General features: G+C 36.3%; 3 protein-coding genes across 3 annotated transcripts; 2 read left to right on the top strand and 1 right to left on the bottom strand.

The window, feature by feature from the left end:
• The first annotated feature begins 1156 nt into the window (after positions 1-1156).
• LOC114712049 (ATP-dependent RNA helicase DEAH11, chloroplastic-like) lies at positions 1157-7643 on the top strand. The gene is given in 4 exon segments (XM_028896499.1): positions 1157-2042; positions 2470-3661; positions 3664-5604; positions 6206-7643. Coding segments are annotated over 4 exon segments (5211 nt in total). The 5' UTR covers positions 1157-1178; the 3' UTR covers positions 7420-7643.
• Positions 7644-10243: 2600 nt separating this feature from the next.
• LOC114712051 (RING-H2 finger protein ATL54-like) lies at positions 10244-11452 on the top strand. Its single transcript, XM_028896501.1, has one exon. It carries the CDS (start codon positions 10325-10327, stop codon positions 11207-11209), a length of 885 nt encoding a protein of 294 aa, XP_028752334.1. The 5' UTR covers positions 10244-10324; the 3' UTR covers positions 11210-11452.
• Positions 11453-12765: 1313 nt separating this feature from the next.
• Positions 12766-17700, bottom strand: LOC114712050 (magnesium-transporting ATPase, P-type 1). The gene is made up of 8 exons (XM_028896500.1): positions 17489-17700; positions 17206-17322; positions 16835-17061; positions 16539-16750; positions 16349-16451; positions 14943-15313; positions 14365-14863; positions 12766-13984 (listed from the first exon to the last, which is right to left on the bottom strand). Exons 1-8 carry the CDS (start codon positions 17595-17597, stop codon positions 12833-12835), a joined length of 2790 nt encoding a protein of 929 aa, XP_028752333.1. The 5' UTR covers positions 17598-17700; the 3' UTR covers positions 12766-12832.
• Positions 17701-22298: the final 4598 nt, after the last annotated feature.

The following is a 22298-nucleotide window of genomic DNA, read 5'->3' as shown; positions in this document are numbered from 1 at the left end:
AGTCTTTAATAAGCGTATCACATCAAAATATTAAAAACGATTAAAGGAAACAACAAAAAGCGCTGAGCAAATTTTTTTTTTTTTTAAAAAGAGCCCCCCATCAACTTCCGCGTCTTGGTAACAAAAAAAGAGAGGGTGATTAAGAATTTAAAAAAAAATAAATCAAAACTATGAGAAAGTTTAATTAAAAAGTTTCCATCGTTTTACTTTACACATGTTGAAATTTAACCTGCCAATCCGTCACTGTTTACTTTGGAACAAAGTCTTAAAGCAAAAGCAAATAGAGAAGAAATTAAAGCGTTCGTTCTCTGCGAGTCTCACGAGATTCTCGAGCAAGATGAGTTACGAAGCAAATAAAATGATCATGTCGTCTGTTAGTTTGCTTAGCTAAATTTTTTGAAATCCTTTTTGAAATCCCCATAAAGGTTCTTCATGAAATTTCTTCTATCTAACATTGTTAATAATAATAATAAAATTAAAATTATATTTAAATAATGATAAATAATTATCAGAATTATATTAAATTATGTTCTTCTTATTCAATCTTCTTGCTTCTTGATGATACATATTTATAAGTGATTTTAATAAATGAAATGTAAACATGATCAACATTTTCAAAATCACTTATAAAAAAAAATGTAAACAGAAATTACGGTTTAATGATCATCGCCACTTTCAACAAATATCATCCATAAAAATCATGATTACCTAAAATCACAATTATTTACTACTAATCCGATCAGTGCCTAAATCTCTTTAACGGAATGTTTAGATGAAAACAAAATTATGGTTTTAAAATGTTTTTACGGTATATGAAATAAATATAAAAGAGTTTATTTCGATTTATAAAAAATTATTTTTGAAAATCATTTTTCTCCTAATCAAACACCCCTTAAATCTCAAGTTTCGATCCAACCTATTTAAAAATTTGTATTTTATAAAAAAAAATACAGAGATAATAATTAATTATTATCATTATTGAAAAAGAACACGAAGAATTGCTTTTGCTCTTTGAAATTTCGAAGCATCGTCTTCGTCTCCTTAATCGGTACTCTTTCTCACACCGTCTTTCTCCTTCTTTCAGAGTCTTCCTCACACACACGCACACACACTCACTCTTGACTCCCACATTCAGAACAATTTCTTCTTCTAGGGTTTCTGCTTCGTTCATCTATGCCATGAAGAAGGCCTACCGACCCATTCACCATACGGGTTTCCCGCGAAACCCGGAATTCCATCGAAATTCTCACCCTCCCTCCAATTTTCGTCCCCGCTGGAAACCAGAATTTCGCCCCAATCAACGCCTGGACCGTCCACTGGAAACCTTTTCTCATGCCCGTCGACCTAATTTCGTCGTTCTGCTCCGCTCTGGCCGCCGCGATTTCACCAGGGCGGATGTCGAGGTCTTGATCACAAAATGCAAGTCCAAGCCCGAGAATTTTAGTGTTTTCCCCGGTGATCATGTTGCCGCCCGCCTAAACTTTTTTCAGTGGTGCGACGCGCTTGAGGCCTTTGTTTTCTTTTGGGAGTTTTGCCTCAATGAAGTTCATGAATTTATTCCGGAGCTCAAATCGCATGTTCTCGTACCTTCTGACATGGACGAGCTACGTGACCGACTTCGGTCCCTTTTCGCTGGTCATGTCAAGGGCTTAATGGAAGGCAAGGAAGTCAAAAGATGGCGTGAGGAAAGTGAGCGTGCCTCGAAGGAACTTGCGCGTTTAATGTATTTACTCCAAAAGCCGAATTCAATCGGCTCGTGGGAGGAGCTCCAAGAAAAGACAAAAGGGATACATTCAGAGAAAAAATTGATTGAAAGGAGAATAAAGGAGTTTCAGTCTGCCATGGAGTGTATATTGCGGTATCTCGAGAACAGCGAGGAGGATGAGGGTGGTATCTCTGTTTTCCGAAAATTGAAGTTTGATGAAACTTCGGATTGGAAGCGTATACATAGGATGATAATGCGGGAGCGTCGCAGACTTGAGGAGGGATTACCCATTTATGCTTACCGGATGGATATTCTTGAGGAAATACATTCTCAACAGGTACCTTATACGTACGTTTAAAAATATCGTAATTTCTTTTGAATTTGGTCAGTGGCTCGCTTTATCCAGCTGCTTGATTCTGAATATGCATACTGGGAATGCTTGAATTCTTATCTCTATGGAGGGCGTTTCGTTCATGCTATCACTTTAACTTGAAATCTGGTTTTTTAAGAGTTTTCAATTTGAGCCCACCTTGTTTATTGTTGACCGAAGAGGATTGTCATGTAGGAGCTTGAGTCCAACGGACCCAGCTTCCTTTTTTTTTTTTTTTTTTTTTTTGGGGGGGGGGGATTAGTGGAGCTCTGATCTTATCAGTGTCGCTATTAGGAATTGGTTCTCCTTCTAAACAAGAAACCATAACTTTCTTTTTTTCTCGTTTATTTGATATTGCTTTGACTGTTCTTCTAACTAGTATATATGCACACAGATAATGGTCTTAGTTGGGGAGACTGGCTCTGGTAAGAGTACGCAGTTGGTACAGTTTCTTGTTGATTCAGGCATAGGTGCTAATGAATCCATTGTATGCACTCAGCCTCGAAAAATTGCTGCCAGGTCATTGGCACTGAGGGTACGGGAAGAAAGTAGTGGATGCTATGGAGACAATTCAATCAAGTTTTATCCGACATTTTCATCCTCAAATGAGTTCAATTCTGGAATAATATTCATGACAGACAACTGTCTATTGCAGCAGTACATGAGTGATGATAATTTGTCTGGGATCTCATGCCTCATAATCGATGAGGCTCATGAAAGGAGCCTAAATACAGATCTACTGCTGGCATTGGTAAAGAGTTTGCTCTGTAGGAGGGTTGAAATGCGGCTCATCATTATGTCTGCTACAGCTGATGCAAAGCAGCTATCTGATTACTTTTATGGTTGCGGAATATTTCATGTGGTAGGGAGAAACTTTCCAGTCGATGTGAGATATGTTCCTTCTGCTTATGAGGGACACCTTGGTCCTACCATTGTTGCCTCATATGTTTCTGATGTAGTGAGAATGGCTACTGAAATTCACAGAACAGAGAAAGAGGGAACAGTTCTTGCCTTTTTGACCTCACAGATGGAGGTAGAATGGGCTTGTGAAAAGTTTGAAGCTCTCTCTGCTGTAGCATTGCCCTTACATGGCAAGCTTTCACCTGAAGAGCAGTTATGTGTTTTCCAGAACGTCCCTGGAAAAAGAAAGGTGATATTTGCAACTAATCTTGCGGAGACATCGCTCACAATTCCTGGTGTGAGGTATGTCATAGATCCTGGGTTGGTTAAAGATAGTCGATATGAGCCTGGCAGTGGAATGAGTGTCCTTAAAGTTTGCCGGATCAGCCAAAGCTCTGCTAATCAACGGGCTGGTCGTGCTGGGAGGACTGAGCCTGGTAGATGTTATAGGCTCTACTCAGAACTTGATTATGATTCTATGGCACCAAATCAAGAACCTGAGATTCGACGAGTTCATCTTGGTGTAGCAGTGTTGAGAATTCTTGCCTTGGGAGTGAAGAATGTGCAGGATTTTGATTTTGTTGATGCTCCAAGTCCTAGCTCTATTGAGATGGCAATTAGGAATCTAATTCAATTAGGAGCAATTAGATTGAACAATAATAATTATGAATTAACTGAAGAAGGCAGTACTTGGTAAAAATGGGTGTTGAGCCTCGGCTTGGTAAACTTATTCTTGGCTGTTACCAGTATGGTTTGGTCAAAGAAGGTCTTACCCTTGCAGCCGTGATGGCCAATGCCAGTAGCATTTTTTGCAGAGTAGGTAATGAAGATGATAAACACAGATCTGATTGTCGCAAGGTGCAATTTTGCCATTGTGATGGTGACCTCTTTACTCTTCTATCTGTATATAAGGAATGGGAAGCTTTGCCCCGAGAGAGGAGAAACAAATGGTGTTGGGAAAACAGTATTAATGCCAAGTCCATGAGGAGATGTCAAGACACCATTAAGGATTTGGAATCTTGCCTTGAGTATGAACTTGATGTTGTTGCTCCAAGCTACTGGCGATGGGATCCTTACAACTCTTCTGATTGTGATCGGTATCTGAAAAGGGTTATACTGTCCTCACTTTCTGAGAATGTTGCCATGTACTCTGGATGCCATCAACTTGGTTATGAAGTGGCATTGACTGGGCAGCTTGTTCAACTGCATCCATCTTGTTCGTTGCTAGTATTCACTGAGAAACCTAGCTGGGTAGTTTTTGGTGAGATACTCTCTGCTTCAAATCAATATTTGGTCTGTGTGAGTTCTTTTGACTTTGAATCATTGTGCAGCATTGGCCCTCCCCTTTTGTTTGATGTATTTCGGATGGAAAGAAAGAAGTTGCAAATGAAGATGTGGACTGGTCTTGGCTGTATTCTGCTTAAGAGATTTTGTGGAAAGGGAAACTGTAATCTGCTTGGTCTTGTGTCACGCATAAGGACAGCTTGCATGGATGAACGTATCTTCATTGATGTTAACGTTGACCAGAATGAAGTTCATCTTTATGCCTCCCCATCTGACATGGAATTGGCTATTGCGATGGTTAATGAAGCTCTGGAATATGAGAGAAAATGGCTGCGTACTGAATGCTTGGAGAAATGTTTGTATCATGGGTCTGGAGTCTCATCTCCAGTAGCTCTGTTTGGATCTGGTGCCGAGATAAAGCATTTGGAAGTTGAAAACCAGTGCTTGAGTGTTGATGTATGCCATCCAAATATAAGTGCATTTAATGATAAGGATCTTTTGATGTTCCTTGAAAAGAATTCCTCAGGTTGTATCTGTGCTGTGCACAAGTTTACAAATGTAGTACAGGAAGTTGAAGATAGAGAGAAGTGGGGCAGGATATCGTTTCTCTCCCCTGATGCGGCTAAAAGAGCTACTGAGCTAGATGGAGTGGATTTTCATGGTTCATCCCTGAGAATATTTCATTCACAGGCTACTAACGGAGGGGATAAAACATTTCCATTCCCTGCTGTTAAAGCCAAATTGTGTTGGCCTCGTAGACCTAGCAAGGGTTTTGGTATTCTTAAATGTGAAATAAAGGATGTTAATTTAATTTTAAAAGATTTCTATAACCTTGTAATAGGAGGGAGGTATGTTCGTTGTGAAGCTGGCAGAAGGGGCTTGGATAGTATTGTGATTGGCGGACTTCATAAAGAACTCTCAGAAGCTGAAATTTTAGATGTACTAAGAACTGCTACAAGTAGGAGGATTCTGGATTTTTTCTTGGTGAGAGGAGATGCTGGTGAGAATCCCTCATGGAATGCTTGTGAGGAGGCGCTTGTAAAAGAAATTTCTCCTTTTATGCCTAAAAGGCACCCCCACACGACTTCTTGCTGTGTTCAGGTGTATCCACCTGAGCCAAAGGATGCCTTCACGAGAGCTTTGGTCACTTTTGATGGAAGATTACATTTGGAGGCAGCAAAGGCTTTGGAGCAAATTGAAGGGAAGGTATTGCCTGGATGTCTTCCTTGGCAGAAGATAAAGTGCCAGCAGTTGTTTCATAGCTCCTTGACATTCCCCGTTCCTGTTTATCGTGTGATTAAGGAACCACTGGATAAGTTACTTGCTAGCTTCGCCTGTATAAAGGGTACTTTATCACTTGTAACTCCTAATTTTTTCCCCTTAAATTTCATATATCTGTTCCTTCTATACCAAATCTACATGGTTGCAATCCCTGGTTCACTTTTTGAGGCGAAGACTTATAATCTGATTATTGCTTAAGCTTATTCTTACCATTTTATTTGTGAATGTTATTCCCAGATTCTGATGAAAAGCATTTTTTTCTTCTTGTTATTTTGCTGAGATGCACTTGAGAATTTTGGGAAAAAGGAAGTGATTAATTCGTTTTTCTTATGGGGTCCTTCTGCTCTTGTATTATTCTTTTAATAGTTGTGCCACTGGAAGTTATATTTGTATGAGATTTTACTAATCCCATTTCATTTTCCGTAACTGAGTCTCATGAGACTCTAATGTGAGGCATATTGTAGTATATGGTTGATAAAATTATAGCAAAAGAAAATGGAAGTTGTATAAGGAAAAAATTGTACACTCTTGCAGTTTTTATTTTTCTAAGCCTCACATGGATTGTTGGAAGACTGTTTACGCAGTCAAATCATTTAAATCTACTGCACATTTAAATATATTTCTTACTGTGATATGAGTGCTAACATGTATTTCTATGATTAAAGGTCTTGAGTGGAACCTAGACATGACTGCTAATGGTTCCTACCGCATCAAAATAACAGCTAATGCCACAAAGACAGTGGCAGAGGTGAGGAGACATCTTGAAGAACTCACAAGGGGGAAAACAATTGTCCACAAGAGTCTTTCCCTTCCGGTTCTACAACTGCTATTGTCCAGAGATGGCATTAATTTTAAAAGCTCAGTACAGCAAGAGACAGAAACATACATTCTTTTTGACCGGCACAACCTGACTTTGCGGGTGTTTGGTTCCCCAAAGAAGGTTGAACTGGCCCAGCAGAAGCTAATTCAATCCTTACTCGCTCTCCACGAAAGGAAGCAGTTAAAAGTCCACCTCCGAGGGAGAGGTCTACCTCCTGATTTGATGAAGCAAGTGGTTAAGAACTTTGGGCCAGATCTCCATGGGCTGAAAGAGAAGATACCAGAGGCAGACTTTTCTCTCAACACACGTCGCCAGATAATCTATCTTCGTGGTAAAATGGAGTTGAAACCAAAAGTAGAGGAATTAATACATGAGATTGCCAGTTCAAGTAGTCATTTGGCTGAGAGACCTGGGACTGGATTGGACTGCCCAATTTGCTTGTGTGAGGTGGAGGATGGTTGTCAGCTTGAAAACTGTGCTCATTTGTTCTGTCGGATGTGTCTGGTGGAGCAATGTGAATCAGCTATAAGAAACCGGGGTAATTTCCCGATACGCTGCAGTCATGCGGGCTGTGGGGATCCCATTCTGCTTGTGGATTTGAAAGCTCTTTTATCTAACGATAAGTTAGAGGAACTTTTTAGAGCCTCTTTGGGAGCTTTTGTAGCTGCTAGTGAGGGCGCATACAGGTTTTGTCCATCTCCTGATTGTCCCTCCATTTATCGAGTAGCTAGTCCTGAGGCAGCAGGCGAGCCATTTGTTTGTGGAGCATGTTATGCCGAGACATGTACGAGGTGTCACTTGGAGTATCATCCATACATTTCATGTGAGAGGTACAAGGAGTTCAAGGAGGATCCAGACTCATCTCTCAAGGAGTGGTGCAAGGGGAAAGAACATGTCAAGACCTGCCCTGCGTGTGGCTATACAATCGAGAAGGTAGATGGGTGCAACCACATTGAGTGCAAGTGTGGGAAGCATGTCTGCTGGTTTTGCCTGGATTTCTTTGGAACCAGTGATGATTGTTATGACCATTTGAGAACTGTACACATGGCCATCATATAAATTGGCCTTTGCTTTCTCAATCTCCTTACAAAGCTGATTTAGTCATGTACATAATACGTAGGCTGAGGTAAAGTGTATAGCTTTAAGCTCCTGTATAGTGTATATGGGTTTTAACTCTTGTGTACAGCTTGTTTCAACGCTTACTCGCATCCTCACGTTTGAAGAATGCTTTTCCCTTTTACTTTCCTACAACTTTGCATATATGTATGTTGCTTTGTGGTAAACCAGGTGATCCCCAAAGAACATCTGCATCTACAACATCATGGTACAAATGGTTTGTCCTGATTGGGTTGCTCTGAGGAAAATATGTGGCTTTGCGAGCATGGGCCATTCAGTCTGTCACTCTCTTGAATGAGTGGTCTATTTTCTCCCCACCTCAGGAAATTGACTCCACCAACCAACCATTACCAACTATTCACCCCCTGTGCAAAAACTTTTTCCCCTTCTGAGATGTTAGTCTATAGACCCTATACTCTGTCAAGATTTCTCTGACCAGTCATGCAAGTTTATTGTTGAATTGTACAGTAACCAAATTTGGTTTGGTACCCCCTAACATCCATAGACATTCACATGTTAACTGATTCATGGTATGTGAAAAAATGATTTTGAATGATAGGTTTTTTTTTTTTTCCTCCTTCAAAGGCTGTTCAATCTAACTTTCTCAAACTGCTTTTGCTACCCAAAATCTTAGTTTCTAGGTCATTAATCACTTACTGATTTTTTTTTTTGGTGGTTAAGCGAAATGGCACAAAACCTTGGCTTAATATTGGTTTTGTTTGAAAAAATGATTTTGGAGTATGGAAAACATCAAACCGGTTGGTCAGGGACATGAGGTGAACCATAATGGGCAAAACCAATTTAAACATAGTTATTTATTTATTTTTTAATTTTTTTAAACTTTTCTTAAAATTAAGTTTTTATTTTTTATTTCCCAAGCTATGGTTTATGTAGATTTACATCTAATTAAAAATGAAGACTAACAAACAATGATTGTTAAAATATATTGCTTAAATATATGTACTTTTAGTCTTTTAATTTTGCACAAAGTTTTAATTAATCTTTTAGTTTTAAAAAGTATATATTTAGTCCTTTAATTCTCAAATTAAAAAAAAATGATGATCTTGAGATTTTCAATGTTGATAAAATGTTTTCAAATATTAATATATTAAGTTTAATTTTTAAAACAATCATAATTATTACCAAAATTCATCATTCAAGACTAATGATTTTAGGGTTAAAAGACTGAAAATATATTTTTTCAAGTTAATGTGCAAACAGAAAACTTGATCAAGGGCCAAATATATTTTAGCGCCATAAATCTATTACTCCTTCAGTCCTATTTATACGGCAGAAAGAGAATATATTTTTTGTCCTATTTATAGGGCATTAAGAGACATTTTTTGTGTGGATGTATAATTTTATCATTCATTTATTATTATATTGACTTTGTTTATATAAGGTATAATGTATATCAAATAGGGATAAGGTTGAAAAATTGTTGAATTTTAAATAAAAATTAATGAAGTTTAAAGTTTTTTTTGTCTTTATGAAACATATGGAAAGTGACTTATAAATAAAATTAGAGGAGTATAAAATTATAGTTTACAAGTATATGCCTTGTAGACAATTGAAATTACTCATTTGAATCTTAATATAAGACTTATTTAATTAATTTGATTGGATTAATAAAATTAGATAAGTTAGTTAATTATAATAAATATACCTCATAGATATTTTAAATCATGTAATATTTCAATCCTATTGTTTATGGTTTTTTTTTTGTTATTATTTATTCTCCCTTGTATAAAATATTTCACGGTTTAGTTGCGAACCAAGATACTCTTCTGATTCTATTTATAACTCACTTTTAACATGTTTCACAAGATCAAAGAAAACTTTAAATTTCATTAATTCTTATTTTAAATTCAACAATTTATCCTTGTTTAATATATATTATGTCTTACGTAAACAAAGTTAACATAATAATTAATGAAGGGTAAAATAATATATTCATACAAAAAATTTCTTTTAGTATTTTATGATAAAAAAATATTCTCTCTTTCTGCTTTATAAATAAGATTAGAGGAGTAATGGGAAATCAGATATCTTACCTCGCTATATGAATGACCAATTAGAACCCATCTTGTTGTGGTGCAACGTGAAATTGGTAAGATACGATGAAAGGATTTGGAAATTGTGGATCCTTTATGGTTGATGGAACTAAAGGGAAAGGTGAAAATTAACGCGTAAACGACTCCATTAAGGTCCATTGACTGGGATTGTAGCTGTGGAAAAAGAGACTCCCAATTCCAATTGGAACTCATCTTAGTCTTCTCACGCAAGAAGAATTCAGCCATGAAAGCGACCCAAGTAATGCCCCCTAGTTACTTGTCCACACGCTCTCCTCCTTAATCCCTATCAATATCACTTTTTTTAAAAAAAAATTTATAAGTCATTTATAAAAAAAAATTTGTTACTAAATATAAGTCACTTATAATTAGTGAATTTTTTTTTCAATTTTACCTTGGTTGATCTAAACAAACAAATATAAAACATATTTTTAATATTTTTTTAATAAGGATAAATGTAAAAACAATTATCAATTTAATATATTTATTGTTGGGCACTTGTAAATAGAAACAAGTGCTATCAATCAAGGATTTATCAAACAAGCTTCCAATAAATTTCCATATTCCCCCGAATTTTTTTTTTTTGGAATGTAGTGTAACGGGTTCACATTGTTTTTGAGCAAAATAATGGGTTCATTGTCACCCAAAAAAAAATATAATGGGTTCATATTTATTTTTCCCCTTCACTGCAAAAGTTCAATTTTTCTCACTGATCGTCTCTTCCTCTTCCTCTGTTTCCTGTAACTGCGCCATTTACACCATTCAACTGTACTTCCATGGCTTGTGGAAGAAAATGCAGTCCATTTCCTTCCCCTCTTCAATCGCCGGATCCGCTCTCGCAGTCCCATGGGCCATTCTTGTCCGTCGAAGTTGGTCATAACCTTGGTCAAATTCATGTTCTTCAAGTCGTGATGGCCGCCGTGGCTTCCATATTTGGTATGCTTCTCCTTTTTTTCGTTGTGCTAAAATTTTTGGGAAGGTACTTTTCGAGGAGATATTACAATAGGAGAAACAACCCACCGATACTGTTTGATATTCGCGGAGATTCCGCGTTCTCTGATGACGATGGACCGCCGATTATGCATCCGATCTGGTTCATCAACACCGTCGGTCTCCAACAATCCGTTATAGATTCAATCGCAGTCTTCAAATACAGAAAAGACGATGGATTAGTGGAAGGAACAGAGTGCTCTGTATGTTTAGGTGAGTTTCAAGAAGACGAGAGCCTCCGTCTGTTACCTAAATGCAGCCACGCTTTTCACGCTCAGTGCATAGATACGTGGTTGAGATCGCGTAAGAATTGCCCCTTGTGTCGTGCTCCGATAGTTCGTGAGACTTCCGGAAGAGAGGTAAGCGCCGCCGTGACTGTGCCTGAACTCAACGTCGCCGGCGAGACCCGTGCGGAGAACTCGGATAGTAGTGGTGGGGTAGGCAGTTCTCAGGTTGGAGAAGGTGAGAGTAGTGAATTGAGGCTTGAAGATGGTGATTCTGGGATTGTGCCAGCTGCTGAAGAGGGAGCAGAAGGTGAAGTTTCAGATAAAAATTTGGGTAATTCTGAGAAGATGAGGAGAGTGAGTAGATCAGTTTCAGTACATTCTTATCCTTCTACGTTTGAAGCACCAAATCAGGAGCTGAATTCTTATTCTCTACACTCGTTTTAAGATTGGACGCTCCGGGATCTATCTTCTCCATGCCATATATATACCTCAATCATATACAGAAGGAGGAATTCAGAGTAGAGAGTACAGAGCCAGAGCTCAAGTATTTCTCCTCTGTTAAAGTACTATGCATGTATTGTGGATTGACCCACCAAATCCTTGAAATTCTGGGTCTTGCATAAAAGTTAGTTGGATGTTAGTTTGCCCAGCTTTTCCAGGTAGTTAGATATGTTCATGGCAAATTAATTCGTGTGTATGTAAGAATCTCTGCATTCCCTTCAGAACTCAGAGAGATGTTTCAGTTTTGCTTCGCTTTCTCAGAAGAGACCGTTAGTCATTGTACAGTTGAGTTCGGCTTAAACTCTTTCCATTAGTCTTCATTGCTCTTCCGCACTAAATGTTAGGTTTAAGTTCAATAATACTATTTTCAATCCTAATTATAAGATTCCGTTTGTAATACCGAAGTCTTATAATTAGGACCGGAAGTAGTAATTTTACCCATTAATGGTTGGAGCCTCTTGTATTAAAAAAAAGAAAAAAGAAAAAAGAAAAAAGGCTGAAGCCTCAACCACAACTAGATCTAGAGAGAAGTTGCGAGCATTATCTTCTTGAAGAACTTCCGTGCTAAGGTTAACACGGTTGATACTATAGGCTTAGTATTGACCTCTAATGCGATAAACAAAGTACCTCCTACAGGCGGGCAGTCGGAAAGAGATGTAATGAACAAGAATTGTTCAAGTTAGCATATTATAAGATTAACGGGCTAAAATAATCATGAGCAGTTACAATATAGGTTTCATTATTAATAAAAATGCTGATGTTGAAATTGTAATTTTAAATGTTGACAAAACAATCTAAAAAGTATTCTTCCGTTCTATAGTATAAAACCTAATAAAAGAGTTTATATGTAAGATCTATTTCATATATTTATCAAATTTTTTTTCAAAATTAACTCTATTGATATTTCCTTAACAATAATCAAGTAAGAGATAGAGTGAGAAAATTAAGTAGGATATTTAAAGTGTTTTAGAAGAAAAACATACCACATTAACTAATCTAATTAGCATCCTTAATTTATTCAAATTGGTTAACTATGTCTTACATTAACAACCGGATGAGTAATATTTTAGTGTGCACTTTCAAAATAACAATGCTTGTTACAAAAGAATTAAATAATTGAAAATGTACTTTATTTTTTAAAATTAAATAATCAAACCAAAACTTTGTATACAATTAGAGGACCAAGGTGTATTTTTACCCATATTAAATTTTAATGATGCATATTAATTTATATTTTCTTAAAAAAATTAATAAATCTCAATCATTAAGATCAATCCAAGAGACTATAATTACGGTGGTCTCTTTGCCAAGTGAAGACAGGCCACTTTCCTCATAGAACAGGCAATAACACCAAAGCATAGTCTTGCCTTCCCAAGTTGCACGCTAATTTGATAGGACGTCTTAATCTACTTAACGTGTCCAAGAGAGAAATTTAGTCAAGCATTAAAATTAATACTAAAGCCATATGAAAAATTGGTTCTTTTTCCTTTTTCCATTTCCCCCCCCTCCAACGATATTCTGTGGAAACATCACACAGAATAGCAATGGGAGATCCAATGTTGATAGTCAAAGCCATCTTTTATAAACCAATATGTAAATTCTCTTGACCACCTGGCCAATTATGAAATAAACCAGATAAAGAACAACCAAAAACCCAAAATACGACAGAGGTAGACCAGTGAGTCCCATGACTTCTCCAATGGGTGTGAATGGAAGAGCAATTCCAATGGAGGAAATCACAACGGTGGAACAAATCACAGGCCACGAAGCTATGTCCTGTACAAATGGAATTTTCTCAGTGCGTATCAAGTGGATAATCAGAGTCTGCATCAGCAACCCCTCAACAAACCAAGCTGAATGGCAAAACTTTTGATCCCCAAAAGCCTTGTAGTAGAAAAAAATAAACAAAAGAGTCCCAACATCACATACAGTGCACACAGGATTATTCCACAATATGAACATAGGCAATGCTCTTTCTGACCATTTCTTAGGAGTCTTCACATAATCTTCCTCCATCTTATCCCATGGAATAGCGATCTGTCCTACACTATACAGGAAATTCTGAGTAAGAAGCTGCCTTGAAGTCACAGGCTCAAATTTAAGCACCAAGGTTGCTATGAGCAGCGAAAGCACACTTCCTATGTTAGCAATAACTGATGTTTTGATGTATTTCATTGTGTTTCCAAAAGTGAGTCTACCGTGTTCTACTCCTGCCACAAGAACATTAAGATCTTTCTCAAGCAGTATAATATCTGCCATGTCCTTGGCAATCGCTACACCTGAGTCCACTGAGATGCTTACATTGGCGGCATCAAGGGCAAGTGAGTCGTTAATACCATCTCCCAGGAACCCAACAACGTGGTTTCCCATTGTCTGTAGGGACTGGACTACACGCAGTTTCTGAATCGGGGTTAGCCTAGCTAAGACTGTGGCCCTTTTGACGGTCTCATGGAAAGTTTCTTGGTCTAGCCTGTCTAGCTCAGGCCCTGTGATTACATGGGTAGTTCTGATGCCTACTTCCCTGCATACCCTCTTGGCTAAGGAAAGTGAGTCACCAGTCAAAACTTTTGCTTTGACTCCTTTCTCTGCTAAGCGCCACAGTGCTTGTTCTGCCGAGTCCTTGGGAGGGTCATAGAACGTTATGACACCAAGGAAAACCATGTCCGTCTCAACATTTTCTTCGCTGCTCTTACTTCCGGTACTCGTTTCGCCCGTTTGCTGAAAAAAGATGGATAAACTGACATTGTCACAGAGGCAGAAGTAGTAAAGCATATGTTGAACGATTAAGATAACAAACTAGCTTGCCACACAAAATGCCGAACTAGCTATATCAATTAGGATATTACTTGTCTTATATGCCAAGATATTGTGCATGTGACTCCGGCCAATTTCAACATAATGTATGCAAGCCTTCTTTCAATTGTAGTTAATTCAAAATCCCAGATAAGGAACCACAAGCAGATGGTTGAATGGTAAGTAACTCAGTATTCCTTAGGCTAGGCATCATATTGGAAGAGCTTCTCCCTCATCAGGGCCCAACATGAAAACAAAATCCTGAGAATGAAACAAAATAACAATTAAGAGAATAGAAGACGCACCATTTCTAGCTTCTTTATAGCTACTCCTATAATTCTTAATCCTTCATCGCTCAATCCTTCCGCCAAGGATAAAATTCTGTTATAATCGTCTGCAGAGAACTTGGAAACTTCGTTGCTATTGAAGTTCTCAATGAAAGAACAAACTCTCATTACTTCCTCCAATGCCCCTTTAGTTACCATAAACCTGCCAGATAACTGAGACTGTCCGTCTTCAATACGCGACTCTGTTTCTACAATGACGGATACTCTTCTACGTATGAAATCAAAAGGGATCTCATCTATTTTCCTCCATTTTGAGGGCTGAAATCTGAATCCATTTGAATATACAAAAGCCAATATGGCATCATCCAGAGGATACTTCTGATCTGTCTTGAAGTAAGAATTGAAGAATGCAAAGCGTAGAACTTTCTCCTGCGTTATTCCCTGGCAGTCAAGATGATTTACCATAATGGCGCGGTTCATTGTCAGTGTACCTGTCTTGTCAATACATAGGATATCCCTGCAACAAAATAATTGAAGTACTTATCAAAAATTTTTGCTAATTTCCAACAAAATGAAACTGATGTAAACAAACTTACATGGATCCCATGTTGCGTATTGATGCTAAGCTTTTGACTATACATCGGTCTCGAGCCATGGCGAGTGCTCCTTTTGCAAGGCAAGTGTTGACGATGAGGGGGAGCATTTGAGGAGTGAGGGCAGATGCCACAGAGATGGCAAAAAGAATACTTGTGCTCAAATTATTTGATGTAGAGTAATCTGCTATAAATATGACTGTCACGACCACTAGCATAATAGACATAAGCACATAAAATATCCAGCGTAGACCATATTCAAATTCATCTGGTGGCTTCTTCTTCCCAATCTTTGAGAACATGGTGTTCATGTATGTATAAGATCCGGTAGATATAACTAGGCCAGTCCCATTTCCAGATACCACGTTTGTGCCCTGTAATAGTTGTGAACCAATCAGTTCTCACTCACAATCTGAAAAACTACTTTTGAATCCTTTTGTAATAGAAAATCTCAACATCAAAGGCCACAGAATACTTAGTAATGGAAAATCTGACTCAAATTTGGATCCTTTTGTCATTGACTGAAATCAATCAGTTTGCGTGGCATTAGACAAAATATCCAACTGCTTAAGATTGTTAATGGCTAAGTGGATATAAATGAGCTGTTGTTTCACTAGTCATATGAAATAAACCTGCCACTAAATACGAGTTTAGGGAAGTAAGGAAACTCATGAGGTCATTGTTGAAGCTGAATTTTCCTGTGAAGCTAAACAATGACAGTAATTACATCATCCCCCTATGATACCTCAAAATATTTCCACCTTTTGTGTCCTGTAATGATCATAAAACTGTAATTTCCAAACGAAATTTCTAATTTACTAGAATTCTATCTTGTGCATTGTTCGAGGGGTTTTGGTCGTGCAAAGTAAATATATAAAGGCTAAAATTGCTCAAATCATTAATTGATTTGATAAGCCTGTGGGTCCTGCGAGATTAAACTAAATTAAACAATAAAAATAAGACCAAGATAGTGGAAGAAGATGGTAAATCACAAAGCCCAATATAAACCAAATATTTCAAGTTAGAGCACTACTCATAAGCCAAAATACACAAACTGGCTTCCTATATATATGTATTTTAGATTAAAGACTATATAGATTATAAATGATTGCCAGAAGGTTCGTTTACAACACGACAAACTCTGTAAATTGAAAGGGGAAGAAAGAGGAAATCTGGCGATACAGATTGAGATTCTTATTTGTTCAATGCAATAATGTTCGTCAGTTCTGAAATATGGCTGTTTAAGATGTACAGGAAATTTTCCTCACCAAAGAAGAAAAATAAATTTCTAGACGCTCCATTATTCATGTGAACTATTCATACGGTTGCTTATGGGAACTAGTCATGGAGTTTTTGTTTAGAGAAAAAACTTTCCTTTGAAACAGCACATATGAATTACACTTACTCACCATGAAGCAAATGTTTTTTAATTCTAGCAAAGGAGTGCTTAGACTTTCTCTGACATCGGCAGTTTTATCAGTCGTCCAAGATTCCCCAGTTAGTGAGGACTGGCTGTTAAAAATAGAAGGAAAGTCATTAAAAGAACTTATCACTACTGTAAAAGAACTAAAAAAGGAAAAGGAATCTCAGTTAAAATACCTTACAACAAGATTTTTGGAAGATAACAATCTGACATCTCCGGGAAAGAGGTCCCCAGCTTCAAAAATCACGATGTCACCAGGAACTATATCCCTCTGATCAACTTGAACTACTAATTCTTGCTGCACAACTCTGCCCGCACATCTTTGAACTTTTATTGGGTATCTTAGAAATTCCGAAAGCTTCATGGCTGCTTTTGAACTGCTGTACTCCTATAAGTGACGTGGGAATTCAATACCAAGAATAGAAAGGAAGAGAAGATAAGCATTCGACCAACAAATGAATGTAGAAGTCACCTGACAGAAACGAAGGGAGACACTGATGAAAACAAGCGTGAGCATGATACTACCATTTGAAATGTCACTGGTTATGAAGGACAAGGATGACAAGACAATCAGAATGATATTGAAAGGATGAAAAAGTGCACTCCATAGAAGATGCCACCATCTTGGATAAGTACGCTCACGCAGAACATTTGGTCCATTTTCCTTCAGTCTCCTCTCTGCTTCAGAGAAACTTAAGCCTGCGTGCACCCAACCAAACAACTTCTTCATTGAGCGACTAAATTGGATTAACAGAGGCTTTAACTCGATGCTCCGACTTGTTTTATATTACAAGCAAGAGAGAACAATTGAAATGCATTAGGCGAAATTCAACATGTACCTACCTCTTTCAGTGGAACGAACGTACTCAAAGACCAAGTTTTTTTCAGAGCGAGCCAAAGCATATAACCATGAGTAAACTCTTTCTTCTTCCTCTGTCCTCGAGCCCCCATCAGCTTTCTCTGCAAGCGAACACAATAGGTTTTAAATTCAAAGAAAAAGTGAAAAATTAAAAATGCACTTCTCTCTCGCTCCCTCCAGTCTTGTCATTCCACACAAAACCAAACAATGAGAAGAAAGAATTAAAAGGAGGAACGAAAAGAACAGGGAAGAAGGGTTGAACCATACTTGCAGTGAAGAGGCGGCGGAAAAATCCCAAAACGGAGCGGGGAAAGCGTTGTTTGCTCGAAGCATTGGATTTTTCGATAAGGGTTTGTCTAATAGAGCGGGGAAGCATGTGGGGATTGTATGAAAGAAGAAGAAGAAGAAGAAAGAATTGGAATGTGGCAAAAGGGCACTGATGGGAAATGGATTGAGAAGAAAGAGCATATTGGGGGTTAGAGTTTGGATTGGAGATTTGGAATGGAGAGGGAAATGAAAGAAAGGGAAGACTGAAGAGTGAACTGTGATTCTGTTAGTTATCTCCAACTACCATACCACTCTAGACGGTTAGGTAGTGCTTTCTTCCCCGCCTCGTTCCATTTGCCTTCTTGTCTAATAGTCCTCTTGAAACAAACATTGTATTAACTAACGATTAGTATTTTATTCTCTTGACGAATTTCAGGGTCCTTTAGGTGAAGATTTTTTCTTTTTAAATTTCAAAATAATCAACGTGTATTCAATATATCAATATTTCGAATGAAAATATCTATGAAAGTTACGAAAAAACATACATAGCATTTTTTCAATAGTTTTTATATTGCTTTAGTTAATTTCATGATTTTTCTCATCCTCGTCTCTCACATTTAATAAAGGGATATTTTAAGAGAATTAATACACAATTTTACATAATAATGGAATATAACCAATTTAATTGATTTTTTTAAGGAAGAATTACAATGAGATCCCATGTAAGAAAAAAATTACAAAACAACTCCTAAAGATTGTTATTTTCCACTCTATAACTTGTTATTGCAGGCTGCTCAGGTTGTTATTAGACTTTTTAGTAGTTATTTCTCTTATGTGGGACTTGATTGCAATTCTTCCCTTTTTTTAATCTTCATAAATTAATTAAATATGTTTTGTATTTAATTCTATAAGGAGTAATATTTGGTATTTACAAAATGGATCATGTTTATTTCAGATTTTGTGAAAATGGATATGTGAACAATTTTTTTAATAACCCACTGATGGTCTCAAATATAGGACATCTTATAATTTTAAGAAATATTTTTCAATTTCTACTCCTATACTGATTAATGTATTCTGAGTGAGTAAAATAATTCCAAGGAAGCAAAATTTTTTTTAAAAAAAATAATATACTGGTTTGACTCAAGATATATACGACAAAATGATTGGTGTAGAACCATCATTATAAAATACTACCTCCGGTTTTTAATAGAAGACCCTGTTTGACTTTTATTTTAGTCCTAAATATAAGACCCCAATTTACTTTGTCTCTCATATTTATACATTTTATTTTCAAAGTAACCCTTCTAATAATGATAGTTCTAGTCAATATACTTGATTAGTAAGGATATTTTAGGAAAAACAATACCTATTTAGGACAAATAACTAACTCAACTTACTTTCTTAATATCCTCAAATTAGTCAACTGGTTCTTATAATTAGGACCGGAGGTAGTACATAAAGTTGGTACCAAAATATGGTATGATTAACTTATTATGAGAAGTGCAACTAATTTTCCAGATTTCATATGAGTTTAGTGGGTCAACTAGAACTACTTAATGAGGTACCTCGTACCAAAGCACCAATCCTGCCCCTACTTCCACTAAATTCTGCCCCTTTATTTATATAGAATTTGACCCAAATATATATACAGGGAAAATGACCCCTTGAAATTAGCAAGTTTTTGAAATTCAAGTGAAGAAAAAAACAAAAATATCTACATATTTAAAAAAAAGAAAAAAAAGAAGAAGAAAGTCAAGAGCCTCCTTTCGGGAGATCCTGCCGGTGGCCAGTAGTCAGTGGTGAACCACTTGCATCGTAAATTTAAAAGTAACTATGGAGCCACAAAATTTCATCAAGCAAAAAAAAAAGAAAAAAAAAACGTTGACTCCTTACTGAGGTTATTCACAACTTTTATATAGATATTAATTATATTTTATTAATTGTTAACGAGCTTCGTTTAGCAAGTAAAGGCCACTCTTTTAGATTATTTATAATTTTTGTACAAGTGTTGGCTACATTTCAGTAGATATTGACAACTTTTGCTTAGTAAGTAATAAGGTCAATCTTTCAAGTCATTTACGATTTTTATATAAATATTAACTATATTTTATTAGCTATTTACAAGTTTGTTTAGCAAATAACATGGTCACTCTTTCATGCTATTTACAACTTGTGTAGGTTATTCATTACATTTTATTAGCTATTAATAATTTTTGTTTGGCAATTAAAAAGGCCCTTTTTTAAGGTTATTAGCAACTTTTGTTTAGCAATTCACCACATTTCATTAGCTACTTTTAGTATCCATTTAGATTCTAAAACTGCATGTTGTACGCAACGACGTAGACTGACACAATTCTTATATGTGTGTATGTGTATGGATAAGTGGCCAAAAAAGGAAGCAGAATCAGGGGAGAAGGAATTCAAAGAAGTAATGAAAGATAACATGGTACTAGAGACAGGTTGGTATAGATATATAGCTGGGCTTGCAACTCGGAGGTTGTGTGTATCGCAGATCGATGATGATAATAATAGTATTGAATTCAGTGCTCTAAAATATTTTTCGAAGTACAATTAGCATATTAAAATATTTTATAGTGCATCTAGCATCTCAAAATATTTTTTAGATGTGTCTAGCATTATGAAATTTTTTTTCCTTCATGCTAGTCTAGTACTAAAAAATATTTTTAGATGCTGAACGCATTTAAAAAATACTTTGAGGTACTGAATGCATCAAAAAATATTTCACAGTGTTGGCCACATCTAAAAAAAATTTTCAGAGTGCTGATGCACCACAAAATATTTTAAAATGTTAGATGCACCCAAAAAAATATTTCGGGATACTAGATGCACCTTAACCTATATATATATAATGCGCGCAAATGTAAAGAAATAGACCACTAATCATTAAAGGAATTGGATCTTAAAACAAACAAAAACAAGATTAGTCACTCACAATATAATGGACCAATATTCAAATCTCTAGTAGGAGAAATGCCACAATATTTGAAGATGTCTCAAATACATCACCTCCAATTTAAAAAACATACCTGTATATGTCAAAAAAGGGAAAAAAAAAAAAAAGACAGACCACTAACGCCACATTATAAATATTATTGCACAGCACATGTACCTAGAGCCGGTAGTCAACCGGCCAACGTACCATAAGGTGACGGATTGGATTGAAGAAAATAGAAATCATTTTGATGCGGTTCTTTGCAACCCGCATCCGCCAACTCACAGTCTACCACAGGTTAGCTTGCCAACCTGCTAACTTGTTTTTTATTTTTTAAAAATTTTTATTTTTATTTTGGTAAGAAAAAGTTATCATTTTTACTTAATTTACATATAATTTTGTATTTTGTTAAAAACTTTAATTATAAATTTGATTTCTCATTTTTTTTAATTATTTTACCCAACAATTAATAATGAATTATATGTTTATATTTCAACTTGTGAAACTAATTTAATTATATAATTATATAAAAATATGAAAAATTTGATCTGTAAAAATTTATAATTTAATTAAAAAATTTTAAAAAATATATAAAATTTTAAAATAAAGACAGAGGTTGGCAGGTCTCTTGACGAGGCGGGTTGGTAAAATAAAGCCCGGCAAGAGACAATCTTTTTAGGACTTGCTTGAGCCCACGGCAGGTGTACCATTGTTAAAAAAACACTTGAACACAATCTATATATTTAATGACGTAGCTGTGGTCCCATCTATTATTACTAAAAGTAAATTACTCCGGAGTCCCTTAGAAATTAGAATAAGTCATTCCATCATTGAAGTCTTAATTAAAGTCCCTTTATTATAATTAAGTTTCCAAACACAATTACTAAAATGCTTTTTATTTTTCCCTATATTAAAATTACATCCACCCACTGCCGGCGGCATTGAAGCCATTGCTGTCAGTCTAGCCATCGTCAATGGTTATCGGAGCCCTATTACAAATGGCCGATATGAATTTAAACCCACAACCCCTTATCTCACAAAAAAAAAAAAAACAAAAACAAAAACATAGCTAGCCACTAAACCATTAAAACCTTCTTCTTTTTTTGTGTAATCACCCGGTATCCTGAGCCAGATTATCTTTCAAACATAACAATGAGTTCAGACTAATCCAAATCGAGGCATGACAGAAATTATTAAGGCTGGGTCCTTGTCCTAGCCCCCAAAACGTTGGATTCTCACGTCTCGAACTCAAAACTCGTGGTTAAGCTAGAATATACCCTAACCAAGTGATCTAATCGTTGGGGTTAACCCATTAAAACCTTTTAATCATAAATAATGCAAAATTTTAAAGACTAGGTCTACAGACAACAATCAGATGATCGAAATGCCCTTGATAGGAACATAAATATTTCTCTCGAGTCAGAAAATTTTTCATCAAAATATATATTACCTTCTATGCCAATTATAATACCTCGTTTATAGACTATAAATGAGGTTTTATAATTAGAACTGAAGGCAGTACTTACATTTATGCATGGCTAACATGATTTTAGAGGCACGTTTTCCTTGAAAATGTGAATACATGTTCTGAAATTTTTGTGTGAAACGGAGTTTTTCTGAACAATGTTACAATTGTATCCTTAAAACTTGTTGATTACAAACACAAAATAAAGTCGCATATCACGCTAGAATCTTTCTTACACATCGTTGAAACTTCCTTAATTGCACACATTGAAGCTTTCTAATCACACATGTTGGAGATTTCTCTTACACGCGCTAATATACATCATATACACACACTTGGCTGCTATCTCTACAAAAACATTCCAACTACTTTACAAGATATTAGATTCG

Source organism: Neltuma alba, unplaced genomic scaffold (genome assembly GCF_004799145.2).
Source record: "Neltuma alba isolate B1F8T4 unplaced genomic scaffold, ASM479914v2 tig00011331_pilon, whole genome shotgun sequence".
Classification (NCBI taxonomy): Eukaryota; Viridiplantae; Streptophyta; class Magnoliopsida; order Fabales; family Fabaceae; genus Neltuma; species Neltuma alba.
The sequence above is the reverse complement of the archived record's forward strand: the minus strand, read 5'-3'. Positions and strand labels throughout refer to the sequence as shown.